This window comes from Panicum virgatum, chromosome 9N, assembly GCF_016808335.1.
Source record: "Panicum virgatum strain AP13 chromosome 9N, P.virgatum_v5, whole genome shotgun sequence".
Classification (NCBI taxonomy): Eukaryota; Viridiplantae; Streptophyta; class Magnoliopsida; order Poales; family Poaceae; genus Panicum; species Panicum virgatum.
The window spans coordinates 20447435-20460418 of NC_053153.1; the positions used below are offsets into that span (position 1 = coordinate 20447435).

The following is a 12984-nucleotide window of genomic DNA, read 5'->3' on the forward strand; positions in this document are numbered from 1 at the left end:
GAGACGAATCTAATGAGTCAAGTTTCATCATTATTGGCTACAGTGATGCTACAGTAACCGCGCTCAATCATCCTCCAATCATGCGGTCAAAGACCTCATTAGCTAGAGCAACTGCTACAGTACCACAGTTGTGGATGTAATTTTATAATTAAACTTTATTTAATACCACTAATTAATAGTCAAAACATCGTTTCTCACTCATCAAAACTTTTCCACCCTTCATCCAACACACGGGCTTCGTTTCGTTTCGTCACACCACCTGCCTCCATTTCGTCGTCCCCCTCCTCCTCCGCTGCATTAATACTTGCCACTCTCTGCCCCCGGTTCCCCTCTCCTCGCTCGCTCCTGGAGCTATAAATCTCGGCGCACCCCCCCCCCCCCCCGGTGCCGAACCCCGCATTACCGTGCGCGAGCTCCGGCGATCGCCGGGGGACCGGCGGCCATGGGGCAGTGCTACGCGAGGAACGTGCACGGCGTCGACGCGGACGGCGGCGGCGTGGGGGCGACCACCATCACGGTCTCGGCGGCGGGCGCGGCGGAGGACGCAGCGGCGGGGGTAGGGAGAGGGGGCGGGAGGTGGAGCGGGCGGCCGTCGCCGGCGGGGACGCCGCGCGGGGGCAGGGCGGGGGCGACGCCGGCGCGGTCGTCGGCGGCGGGCAGCCCCTGGGCGGGGAGCCCGCTCGGGCTCCCCGACGGCATCGCGCCGTCGCCGGCGACCTCGGCGTCCACGCCGCGCAGGTTCTTCCGCCGCCCGTTCCCGCCGCCGTCCCCGGCCAAGCACATCAAGGCGTCCCTGGCGCGCCGCCTCGGCCAGCGCTCGCCGGCGTCCGCGTCGCAGGTGCCCAAGCCGCCGGCCGAGGTCCCGATCCCGGAGCACGGGGCCGGAGGTAGCGGCTCCGGCGCCGCCGGGGAGGTGGAGCGGGAGCTCGACAAGAGTTTCGGCTACGACCGCCACTTCGCCGCCAAGTACGAGCTGGGGAAGGAGGTGGGGCGCGGCCACTTCGGCCACACCTGCCTCGCGCGCGCCCGCAAGGGAGACATGAGAGGCCAGGCCCTCGCTGTCAAGGTCATCTCCAAAGCAAAGGTCTCGCCATCCGTGATCCCGCACTCCTCTTTTACTTTTACTCAACGCACAATGTTTCGAGTTTCAATCGGCCTGGCTCCTGCAGAGGGTCACGAACCAACTATTTGCGGGAAACAATTGTCATCCTTTCGTGATCCTTTTTCCTGTGATTTAGTAGATCATTGATTGGGTGTTAGTCTCGCAACAAGAATTCAGTAACTCTGCAAAGCCACCAGCGCGGATGTTGCAATCATAAGTTCATCACTTGCTTCTTGGTTGCCTTGCGCGGTGATCAGTTTTTTTGTGATCGTAGTGGCATTGGCATTTCCTGCAGGGTTAGAAGTACATTGTAGAGATCTTTTTTCAGCAATGTCGCATTTAATGCTTTGTCTGTTTTCTGATCTGTGTGTTCAACTGATCATCCAGCTGCTGCGTTTTTCTTGTTTCCTTGTTCTTCTTTTAGCTAACATGGGGTATCAGTTTATGCAGTAGTAGATCACTAGCTTGGAAGTAACTAAGTTCTTTATGAGACCTCAGATAGCTTGTCGAATACTGGCATTGTAGATGCAGTATCTTCAAGATGCTGCAGTTGAGTGTCATGCGTTCAGGAGTTCTTCAATTCATTTTGCAGCATTTTAATGATATGGCCGGAAGTAGAAGAAAGGATAAAGGGTTAGGAATAAATAAATATCCTATAGATTTTTAGCACCAAAGCTGAGAATGTGTTGATATTGAGAACATTGTTCTACTGAGATTGTCCTTGCAGAAACTTAGATTGTCGAATCAGAAAGGTTTTGGTTCTAATCTCTTTTTCCCTTGGCATGTGGAATGTTTGTGCAGCAAGTTGTTGAGAAAACCTAGTATACAATAGGTGAAAACTAACAAGACAACTCTATGTGCGTATGCGTGCATGGCAGCATTGATGTTCTCATGCACGTATCTTGTCGTTTTTTGTGAGCGTTACGACTTCAATAATTTTTTTGCTATTTTCGATGTGCGTGCTATAAGTTTCTCTACTTCTACCGAAATCATATGAGCATTAGATGTATTTATTGAGTCTAATATGTTTTCCCCTCTTCGTATATTTCTTTATTTGCATAGCATGCAATTTTATTCCTTGTTTCCACATATACACTTACACGGTATAAATATTTTGACACTAGTGATGCTCAAGTGATTCTTTCAACTAAGCTCATAGATGACCCATCAGTTAGTGCCGAAATCACTTTCCGAACTCATTACCCCATGGGGAAAAAATACCTCCTGGTTGTGATTTCATAATTCACATTTTTGTTTGTACAATTGGTCTCAACCTTTTGATCTTGTCGGGCAGATGACGACAGCAATATCTATTGAGGATGTGCGCAGAGAGGTGAAAATCTTGAAGGCATTATCTGGACATTCCAATCTTGTCAAGTTTTACGATGCTTGTGAGGATGCCCTTAATGTCTACATAATCATGGAGTATGTTTTCCCCCTTGCCTCTGCATATCATTGATCAAATAAATGTAAAATACTGTGAATATTTGCACGTGCTATCTTAAAACTGTATGTATGACTATGCTCAAAAGTCATCTTGTCCACATTAGGTGGATGTTGTCTTGCAGCATATAACATTAGCTATAGGAGGATTGCTACCTGCTACTATAGGTCTTTTCTTTCGATCAAGTTTAGTGGGAAGTTACATGATAACTGATGTTTTCTTCATCTGTATTGATCAGGCTTTGTGAAGGCGGAGAATTATTGGACAGAATATTATCCAGGTATTATAACTTCTCGGGAAAAAAATTGTGAGTGCCACTACAAGTGGAGATTTGCAACAGTACTAAGGTTCTTCTTTTTACAGGGGTGGAAGATACAATGAAGGGGATGCAAAAATTATTGTTGAACAGATATTAAATGTTGTTGCTTTTTGCCATCTTCAGGGTGTTGTTCACCGTGATCTGAAGCCAGAGGTCTGTGGACTTAATGTTGGGTATATAAGCAGAACAGGATTTATCTTGTTGATCCGTGCCTTCTTATAATTCCACCCTTGAATGTTGTTTAACAGAATTTCCTATTCAGCACTAAGGATGAGCATTCTCCTATGAAGATCATTGATTTTGGCCTCTCAGATTTTATAAGACCAGGTATTACCTCCACATAAGGATCATCCAATTGTAAAGGGCTTCTGTATTACAAATATGTTATAATCCATTGACATAAATGAAATAAGTCCAAAATGTGTTCCAAAGCCTGATGCTTCCCCCCCTTTTACAGATGAAAGGCTTAATGACATTGTTGGCAGTGCATACTATGTTGCTCCAGAAGTCTTGCATAGATCATATAGTACAGAAGCAGACATGTGGAGTATTGGTGTTATCACTTATATATTACTTTGTGGTAGCAGACCATTCTGGGCACGAACTGAATCAGGGATTTTCCGCTCAGTGCTGAGAGCTGATCCTAATTTTGATGATACACCATGGCAATCAGTATCTCCTGAAGCTAAAGATTTTGTCAGAAGACTTCTTAACAAGGACTACAGAAAAAGAATGACTGCTGCCCAGGCACTCTGTAAGTGCTCTCACTTACATTTTTTTTTTGGAAAAAGTCTATATCACCCCCTCACCTATGAGGGGTGGACTACATAACCCCCAAACTATGAAACGGTCTATATCACCCCCTGAACTTTCCAAAACCGGTCAAATTACCCCCTGAAGCAATTTTGAAAAATCATAGTATATCACAGAAAAATCATAAAATGGAAAATCCAATTGTGTTAGACTCCAAATGAGTAGATCTACACTGTGAACATATAATATGATATACTTTAGTATATTTTTTTACAGCTATGAAGAAAAGTATAGATCTAAAGCTACAGCAAAAAAAATATACTAAAGCATACTATATTATATGTTCACAGTGTAGATCTACTCATTTGGAGTCTAACACAATTAGATTTTCCATTTTATTATTTTTCTGTGATTTACTATGATTTTTTAAAACTGCTTTAGGGGGTAATTTGACCGGTTTTGGAAAGTTCAAGGGATGATATAGACCGTTTCATAGTTTGGGGGGTTATGTAGTCCACCCCCCATAGGTGAGGGGGTGATGTAGACTTTTTCCCTTCTTAGTGGCTGCATATCAACTGTATTCAACATTTATTCATACGAGTCTGACAGTAGTCTTCTTACGTGTTGTTTGCATGTTGCAGCTCACCCCTGGTTGCGAGATGAGCACCGACAAATACCTCTTGATATTCTAGTATTCAAGTTGGTCAAGGCATATCTTCGTTCGACGCCTCTTAAACGGGCTGCATTGAAGGTTAATATTTTAGTTCCTCTGGGCATTTAACTATACCTGTTTTGTTGATGGTTTAGTGAAAAACAGCAATGTTTTTGCATGGCATACATTTGAACTACACTACCTTTACTTCTACATTACAAAATTAGCTGGTTTGGTTTAATATAAGCAGTGCAGGGAGCTGTGGAGCTGAAAAGATACAGCTATATGCATTATTGTTACCTCTCCTTGTTGCATCGGTCTTGCTGAAATCATTATCCAATTTGCAGTCGTGTTAATTTTATTTGCCTCATTCTTTCGGCAGGCTTTGTCAAGAGCAGTAACAGAAGATGAGCTTATCTACATCAGAGCACAATACAACTTGTTAGAACCAAACAGCAGAGATGGTCGAATATGTATCGACAACTTCAGGATGGTAAGTGCTTACAAATAAGTGTAACAATTTACAGTTGGCTTGTTCATATTCTATTTTTGGGCATGTATTATGATATATTGAAGTTTTTTCCATGTTTCAATACTCAACTTTCCCTTTTCACCCCTTTAATTATGCAGGCTCTTTTACAGAACTCGACAGATGCTATGAAGGAATCCAGAACACTTGAGATCTTAAATGCGGTATGCAATACATAATCTATAGCCAACTTTATTTCATCCCCGTTTTGGATGTATATGCCGTATAAGGTTCAGTGTTTCATTTTATGGGTGTAATCACCTCCAGCTGGAGCCACTCGCATATAGGAGAATGGACTTTGAGGAGTTCAGAGCTGCTACAATCAGCCCTTACCAGCTTGAGGCTGTGGCACGGTGGGAAGAAATCGCCAATACTGCATTCGAGTACTTTGAGCAAGAAGGCAACCGTGCTATCACAATCGAGGAGCTGGCTCAGGTATGGGACCTAATTATACTGAACCGAATGATGAATTGAACCTTCGGTCTCATGTAGATGCTAATCAAGTTGCCTCTCCTCTCGTTTACAGGAGATGAATCTTTCCTCAGCAGCGTATTCCATCGTCCGCGGCTGGATTAGACCGTCGGATGGCAAGCTTAGCCTTCTAGGCTACACCAAGTTTTTGCATGGATTGACTATGCGAAGCGGCAACGCAAGGCGGCACCATTGATTCTTTTGCTGCCCTGGTAGTTGGTTGAATTGGTTCCATTGGTTTTGTTCATGGGGTGTTGGAGGGATGCTGGTGTTTTGTCTCTCTTCTTCCGGTGGTTTAGCTTCTTGTAGAATGCTTGTAGAGGGGGGGGGGGGGTGGAAGAGAAAAAGAAACGGAAAGCGATAGCTCAACATGGAGTTGTAGAAGAAAAGGTCATGTTTGGTTCTGGTACAATGTTCGTTTCCGGCTATGAATGGGCATTGTACAGTTGGCCCATGCTGCAATGGTGCGATCGGGCAAGTTGGGTCGCTGGTGCTATGGTGCTGCGATTTTGGCGAGATCGTCGAGACCATGTGCTCATCTTAATGCCTGAGAAGATGCTGTGGTTTGCCAGCATGTTCCTATCATATGGTAGAGCAAGGCTATGTTAATGCAAAAGGGGCAGCAGAAACTATTATGCCCTGGCTTTTCCGGACACCCGTACGGCGAACTTTTTATGGTGCTCAGGACAGTTAACAGATGAACGCAAGTACGTACTACAAAAGGTGCTTAGCGGGCGCGCTGAAGTCGTTGGTGAGTAAAGCGTCTTATCCGTGCGAGCCCACTCATAGTCAGAGCTTGTTTCGTGTTGGCATGGGAGTCGCCGAAATCGGTTCACATTTCCTCTCACAGCACACGTGTCGCGTACCCATAGCCACACTTGGGTTCCTTCCATAGCATTGTTGGCATTCAACTGCCGGATGTGAAGTATTTGAATTTTTTGCAATTGGATTTTGAATAGCCGGTCTGGAAATGAAGTAAGCGTTTTGACAAAAAAAACAAAAAAACAAAGCAGCAATCGGGCTCCGCATTATCTCACGAACTACCTAGATGGGTTGTGATGCTCTTGAAGGTCTGCAGTACTACCATAGCTGTTACTGTTAGAAGGTTGTATGAGCAGACTTTGTTCAGAGGAGAGTATAGTATGATTATGGGGACTTCAGATCCTTACAAATTACAAAATGAAAATGCTTCTAAAGTGGCCTGGTCGCTTTGCAAAGATGGTGATGGTGAATGGGAAACGAAGCACAAACGCTACGCGACGAACTAAAATTTCTTTTGCTTTGGAGCCCAGCCCAAATAAGGGCCTTTCTCTGTAAGCCCAAATGTGCGAGAAGCCGGGGCATGAGGGATGGCAACAAACACCTGGGCTTGTACACACAACCGCCCACATGCCACAGCCCTCCGCCGTTTGCGTTGGGCTAGGGCCCGTGACTAGGCGGAATCTGGCGGACCGGATGTCGGCCTTCCACCTCCACCCGATGCGAGAGGAAAAGTCCACCACTACGCGGGCTGGGAGCGAAATAGGAATCAAAACCCCATGAAGGCCGCCACGAGCCAACCCACTGTCGCCGTCGACCATCGACGACGACTCCATCCATCCTCGCTCTTCCGCTGCCTCTGTGCGCACGACCTGCTCTGCTAACGACCTTCACCCGCCCAAGGATTCGTTTACTCAAACTTAATTTGCTCGGTCAACCGGCGTTGGTCATGCGTAATTATATAGGTTAGAAAATAACCCTTGGCTTCCGGTCCACACGGCAGCATGGCACTGGCGCTCGAAGATCTTTGACCGACAAGCCATTTTGGCACTCGCCGGCAAATCGAGCCGCGTTCTGTCCCAGACGACGTCAGAATTTTCTTCAGTACCAGGTATCGTATATCTATATATGCGGAGCGAAGATCAGTTCAGAGCTTACTTTCAAAACAAAACAAAAAGGAAGAAGGAACTGTTCAGAACTGCCAAATGGAGAAACTGTGATAAATCCTTTCGAAATGATCAGATACCGAAGAACGAGTTTGATGATGATGATGATGATGCGATAAAAAACAAGACATGAACTGAGGCGGGTGTTACCTTAGTCCGCATCAAAACCTTAGCTTTTCGCCTGTTTCAAAATCTGCCCTTGACAAAATAAAGTAGTTGCCGCCTACTCCTATGCACTACTACTCCGTATAGAACAGCAAAGAATTAAGACAATAACATCTGGGACTGTATGAATGCTGCATGAACGACGGGGCATGATTACTGTCTGAAAGCCCAACGTACTGAAAGCGCTCGGGTGTGGCCTGTCCGCCTCTGGGGCCTTCAGAGATCCGAAACCTTCTCCTTGAACAGTCGAACGAATTGAAGGCAGCATGAGCGCATCTTTAAAAATCTTGGGTTTTTGGATTGCTAACATTACAATTCTTGTGGTTTGGAGAAGTACCATTACTATTCGTCTATTGTGAAAAATACCATTACAATTCCGCCTTTGTCACAGGAACGCCATGGAATACATATCGGATGGCCGCTGGCCCACCTGCAGGCGTACAGGGCGAGTCAGTATTTCCGTATGGACGATTTTGCCCTCGACGCCCAAGAAGATAAGCTCACGGGGGTACTCTGTGTTTCTCGTCGCCCTCCCTCTCTCGTCGACCTCAGCCTCTATTCTCAGGCTCTGCTCTGCACCCAAACCCTAACCAACCGTGGCGACGAGCTCCGGTGGCGGCGGAGAGAAGCACCCGTCCATCTCAAGCGCGCTGCGATGCTCCCCATTGACCGCAATGGGTGATCCGCAGGCGCACTTCGCATTGGAGATGGCGGCCGACGAGGGCGAGGGCGGGTATGGATCCTGAACCTCCTTTACTTCCCTAGTGATTGATTTCGAGGTCGCGACCAGTAGATTTGCTTTGAATTTAGTTAATCATCGCTAGTGATTGATTCAATTTGGGGATTGTTATATCTTCTTCTTCTTCTTACTAGGGTGTCATTGTTCTCGCTTGAGATTAAAGTTGAAGGATTTTGTTCCACGGACAATAGTTGTAGGAAAGTATACACAAAGGGATGCTTGATTAAGTGGGATGTTGAAGTAGGGTCATTTTCTTTCGACATGCTGTTAGCAAGCCTGTGCGGCGAGTTTCAGTGGTCTAATAGTCGGTCTCCTAGTGTATGCTTCTATGACAAAAGGATTGGTGAAGATGTGAAGCTAGAAAATAATTTCCAGATGCATGACTTGTTTGAAATGTATAAGGACCAGATGCACTGCGAAGTTGTTGTTGGGATATTGGACAGTTCTTGTAGAGGTGATGATGATTTTGATGATTTAGAGCCAATTTGTGCCATTCCACCTGATGAAAACCCTGATGATAATAACCCAAATAGCAAATACATACCACCTGGAAATCCTACTGCCGAGCCTAATGAGCCTGAGCCTCAGCCTGAGCCTGAGTTTGAACCTGACAGGGAGCCTGACATGTTTGACAATGCTGAGGAGTACGTTGGTATTGATGATGAGGCTCTGTTCATGCCATCTGCACAGGCAGCTAACAATGTAGAATCATCTAACAATGCAGGCACTTCTAACAATGCAGAATTTCCTTCTTTTCATGATGCTAATGAATTTGATGGGGTTGCTGATGCTGAAGGAGATATTCCTCCTGAGGCAGAGGTAAATGATGCAGATCCAGAGGAGCTTCATGTTATCCATGACCCAGAAAACCCCAAGATAGAGGTGGGTGAAAGGTTTCCTGATATTGTTGCATTTAGGAAGGCAGTGAGGCATTATGCAGTTGTGACAGGGTTTGAATTATCAAAAGTCATCACAGACACGACAAGGTTTATTGCCAAGTGTAAAGCTGTTGGATGTCCTTGGCGCATACATGCTTCAAGGATCTCTCATGGCAAGGCAATAGAGGTGATATGGCTGCACTAATGCTTTTACTTTCTACTTTTGCTACCATAAATTACTGATACAATTTTTTCTTCATTGCAGATCAAAGTATTGCCTGCAAAGCACAATTGTCCTACTACTAAACTGAGAGAAGGAAAAATAGCTACACAAGGCTGGTGTGCAGATAGTGTAACAAGAACGGCCCAGTGGGCCAGTGGGCCGCGCGGTTACTGTAGTGATGCTACTATAGCACCGCGGGGCAGTACCCTTTAGTCCCAAACTGAGAAATGAGAGGGAGTTGAACCAGTTTAAATAGCCGGTCTCTGGGAAGCTAGTAACTCCGGTTGCAACTTTTTGCGCAAAGCGAGGACGAAAGCACAAGAGAGTTATTTAGCAGGTGTGGTTTACTCAACGTGCAGAGTAGATCTTAGCCGTTATCCCGGGCCGGGTCGTTACATTGGTATCAGAGCCGACTCTCGTGATTTCACGGGTAGATGTGGGTTACGGGCCCAGCATGTACACGGGCGTGTGCGGGTCAGTGCGCGGGCATCGAAGATGCGCTGTTAGCACTGGACGCACAGACGTGTACATGTGCCGATTGGCACTAGGACATACAGTCATGAGCCATGAGAGGAGATCCTGGTCCTGTGCCCCGTATGTGTAAGCTGGTTCGATGATTCGACGGGGATATCGAATCCTAAAGGGTGGGTGATTGTAACAAGAACGGCCTAGTGGGCCAGAGGCCGCGCGGTTACTGTAGCGATGCTACTGTAGCACCGCGGGGCAGTACCCTTTAGTCCCAAACTGAGAAACGAGAGGGAGTTGTACCAGCTTAAATAGCCGGTCTCTGGGAAGCTAGTAACTCCGGTTGCAACTTTTTGCGCGAAGCGAGGACGAAAACGCAAGAGAGTTATTTAGCAGGCGTGGTTTACTCAACGTGCAGAGTAGATCTTAGCCGTTATCCCGGACCGGGTTGTTACAGATAGGTTAGGGGATTGGCTGAAGAGAAATCCAACCAAAGGTCCAATGGACTGTAAGGACAAATTAGAGGGGGACTATGGTATTAAGTTCAAGTACTCCAAAGCATGGTCTGGCATGAAGGTAGCACAAGAGCAGATCCATAGAAAGTATGAGGAGAGTTTTCAGCTTCTTTTCAACTGGAAAGCTCAAATTGAACAATCTTCACCTGGCAGCATAGTAGAGATAGAGTTAGAGAGGGTTCAGAAGAAGCAAAGGTTTAGGAGGAATTTTGTAGCTCTTAAACCATGTATTGATGGTTTCCTAGAGGGATGCAGACCATTTATAGGTGTTAATGCATCAAATTTATATGGCAAGTACAGAGGACAGTTGGCTTCTGCAACTGGTGTAGATGGTCACAATTGGCTGTATCACATTGCATATGCAGTTTTTGACAAAGAGAATGAGGATAACTGGGTTTGGTTCATGGAACAGCTGCACAGAGCCATTGGAAATGTTCCTAACCTTGTTATTTGTACAGATGCCTGTAAAGGTTTGTAGACAGCAGTAAGAGCTGTATTTCCACATGCTGAAAATAGGGAATGCATGAGACACCTGTACCAGAATTTTATGAAGCAGTTTTCAGGTGATGTTTTCACTGATCACTTGTATCCAGCTGCTAGGAACTACACAACTGGAATGTTCCAGTGGCACATGAAAAAAAATATTTGAGTTTGCACCTGACACAATTGAGTATCTTGAGACACAATATGGTACAGATGTGGGTTATCTGAAAACAGCAAATGTGATTATTTGACTAATAATGTGTCAGAGAGTTTCAATGCTCAAGTGAAAAAGTTCAAAGGGTTGCTATTGCATGAGCTAGTTGACAAGCTGAGGGAGCTCATAATGGAAAAGAGGTACTTGAGAAAGAAATTGGCTAGGCAGTGGCCTGAAGGCATTCTACCTAATGTTATGAAAGAATTGAATCTGATTAGCAACCAGCTCAAGGTCATAAAAGTCTCAGGGAGTGATGATTATATGGCTGAAGTCACCCTTTTGGACCAATGGAACAATCAAAAAAGGCAAACAGTGGACCTGCAGAATCACAAATGTTCTTGCAGGGAGTGGCAAGTTACTGGGAAGCCATGTAGACATTCTTTGACCTGGATATTGTCCAATAGAGGTATAAAAATTGAAGACTATGTCCACGAGTACTACTCAGTGGCTAGGTTCAAGAAAGCTTATGAAGCCAGAGTTGAAGGAATACCAGACAGGACACAGTGGCCTGAAGTCAATCTTGGTTTCAAAGTGCATCCACCACTATTGGGTAGAGGACTAGGGAGGCCAAAGGTGCAAAGGATTAGAGGCTGCCTGGAAAAAAGGGCCACAAAAAAGGTTAAATTCAAAAGATGTGGTTCACTAGGCCATTTTGCTAAAACTTGCAACGATGCAGAGGTTGGTGAAGATGGTGAAAGAGGGCTAAACAGGAATAAAAGGTAATATTTGGGACAAAATTCATGAAATTGATGCATCAATGACTTTATGTCCACTAACAATAATTGTTTCAACCATCTTTGCAGGAAGACGTCCACTCAAGATGATGCTGGCCCCTCACAAGTGAAGAAACCAAAGACCCAGAAGAAAAAGAAGGGTACCCAAAAAGAAGAAGACCCCTACAAAGAAGAGACAGAAGAGGGCAGACAACTAGTGTTTGAAGGCTAGTCTGCTTGAGAGTGTCTTGTTATATTCTCTCTACTGCTTTTGGGGCAAGACTAAGGTTATGCCATACTTTTGGGCACAAAAAATTGTAATGTGTCTCCTGATGCCTTTGGCAAGAATTTGTAATATTTCTGGTACTTCTGACTTGGCTACTAGAATTTCTGTGAACTGGGTACTTGTGATTTGACTACTAAAATTTCTGTGAACTGGGTACTTGTGATTTGGCTACTACAAATTATGTGAACTATTTGTGAAATGGTTGTGACTAAATTCTGTTTAAGTGTTGTCATAATCCTGTGATCTTGGTACTGCCATTTTGTTGCTGTCCTGTCAAAATGCTGCCAAAATGCTGTAAAAAAATTCTGTCAAAATGCTGCCAAAACATAGCTCAGATTACCCAAAAATGCTGCAAATAGAACATATATTGCACATAAACATAGCTCCAATTACAACCAAAGATAACATTAGGGTACCCATAACATCAAGGAGCTGCGCTCTAAGCTAACAAGCTACATGACAGCAACTAACATTGCTACAAAGACAACAAAAAGAGCAGCATTGCCCACCACAATTAGCCTATTACGCTTCCTGCACTCATCCATCACTTCTTTCATTTCATTCCTCAGCTTGCCGATCTCCAATTTGATGTCACCCGGTTGCATCTTCAAATCAAGTGCCACCATCTTCAACTCCCCACTAACCTGCTGCATTCTTCCTTGAACACCATGATCAGGAGCCTGACCGACCACTTGAATTTGTCCATAACCACAAGAACTATCCAAAAGATGTGGTTTATTATCACGCAAATACAGCTCATATGCAGCCTCAAACCAGAATTTACCACACTTGTTCGTGCACCGGTAGTAGATGCTGTCGTTCTTGCTCTTATACTTGGCAACTGGCGCCTGGCATTCAGGGCAGTCGATGAGAGGGAGAGGCCTTCCCCGGTGTGAAGAGCTTGAACCTGTCGCGGCCATGTCCACGGTTCAGGCGTAGGTGGAGGCGGAGTCGACAGTTCAGGCGGGGCCGGAGGCGGCGTCGACGATCCAAGCACGGGCGGAGGCGGCATCGACGGTCCAGGCGGGGACGGAGGCGGCGTCGACGGTCCAGGCAGAGTCGCCGGCGGCGGAGTCGGCGGCGGCGTGCGCGGCAGAGTCGGCGGCGG

At 45.7% G+C, this 12984-nt stretch overlaps 1 protein-coding gene across 2 annotated transcripts; it reads left to right on the top strand.

The window, feature by feature from the left end:
- The first annotated feature begins 392 nt into the window (after nucleotides 1-392).
- On the top strand, nucleotides 393-5923 carry LOC120688441 (CDPK-related kinase 3-like). 2 transcript variants are annotated; one of them, XM_039970762.1, is made up of 11 exons: nucleotides 394-1084; nucleotides 2397-2527; nucleotides 2785-2826; nucleotides 2910-3018; nucleotides 3114-3192; nucleotides 3323-3619; nucleotides 4260-4369; nucleotides 4653-4763; nucleotides 4901-4963; nucleotides 5067-5234; nucleotides 5326-5923. In XM_039970762.1, the coding sequence occupies exons 1-11, from the start codon at nucleotides 443-445 to the stop codon at nucleotides 5464-5466; spliced, it is 1893 nt and encodes a 630-aa protein (XP_039826696.1). In that variant the 5' UTR covers nucleotides 394-442; the 3' UTR covers nucleotides 5467-5923. The 2 variants fall into 2 exon arrangements, with proteins under 2 accessions (XP_039826698.1, XP_039826696.1); XM_039970764.1 differs by lacking the exon at nucleotides 2785-2826 and having other exon boundaries at nucleotides 393-1084.
- The last annotated feature ends 7061 nt before the right edge of the window (nucleotides 5924-12984 follow it).

What these genes read in the sequence shown, in the direction of transcription:
- LOC120688441 (XM_039970762.1), top strand. Translation starts at nt 443, where the DNA reads ATGGGGCAGTGCTACGCGAGGAACGTGCACGGCGTCGACGCGGACGGC. An exon ending in AATGTCTACATAATCATGGA is followed by an intron (nt 2,528 to 2,784) that starts GTATGTTTTCCC and finishes TGTATTGATCAG; the next exon opens with GCTTTGTGAAGGCGGAGAAT. An exon ending in ACCGTGATCTGAAGCCAGAG is followed by an intron (nt 3,019 to 3,113) that starts GTCTGTGGACTT and finishes GTTGTTTAACAG; the next exon opens with AATTTCCTATTCAGCACTAA.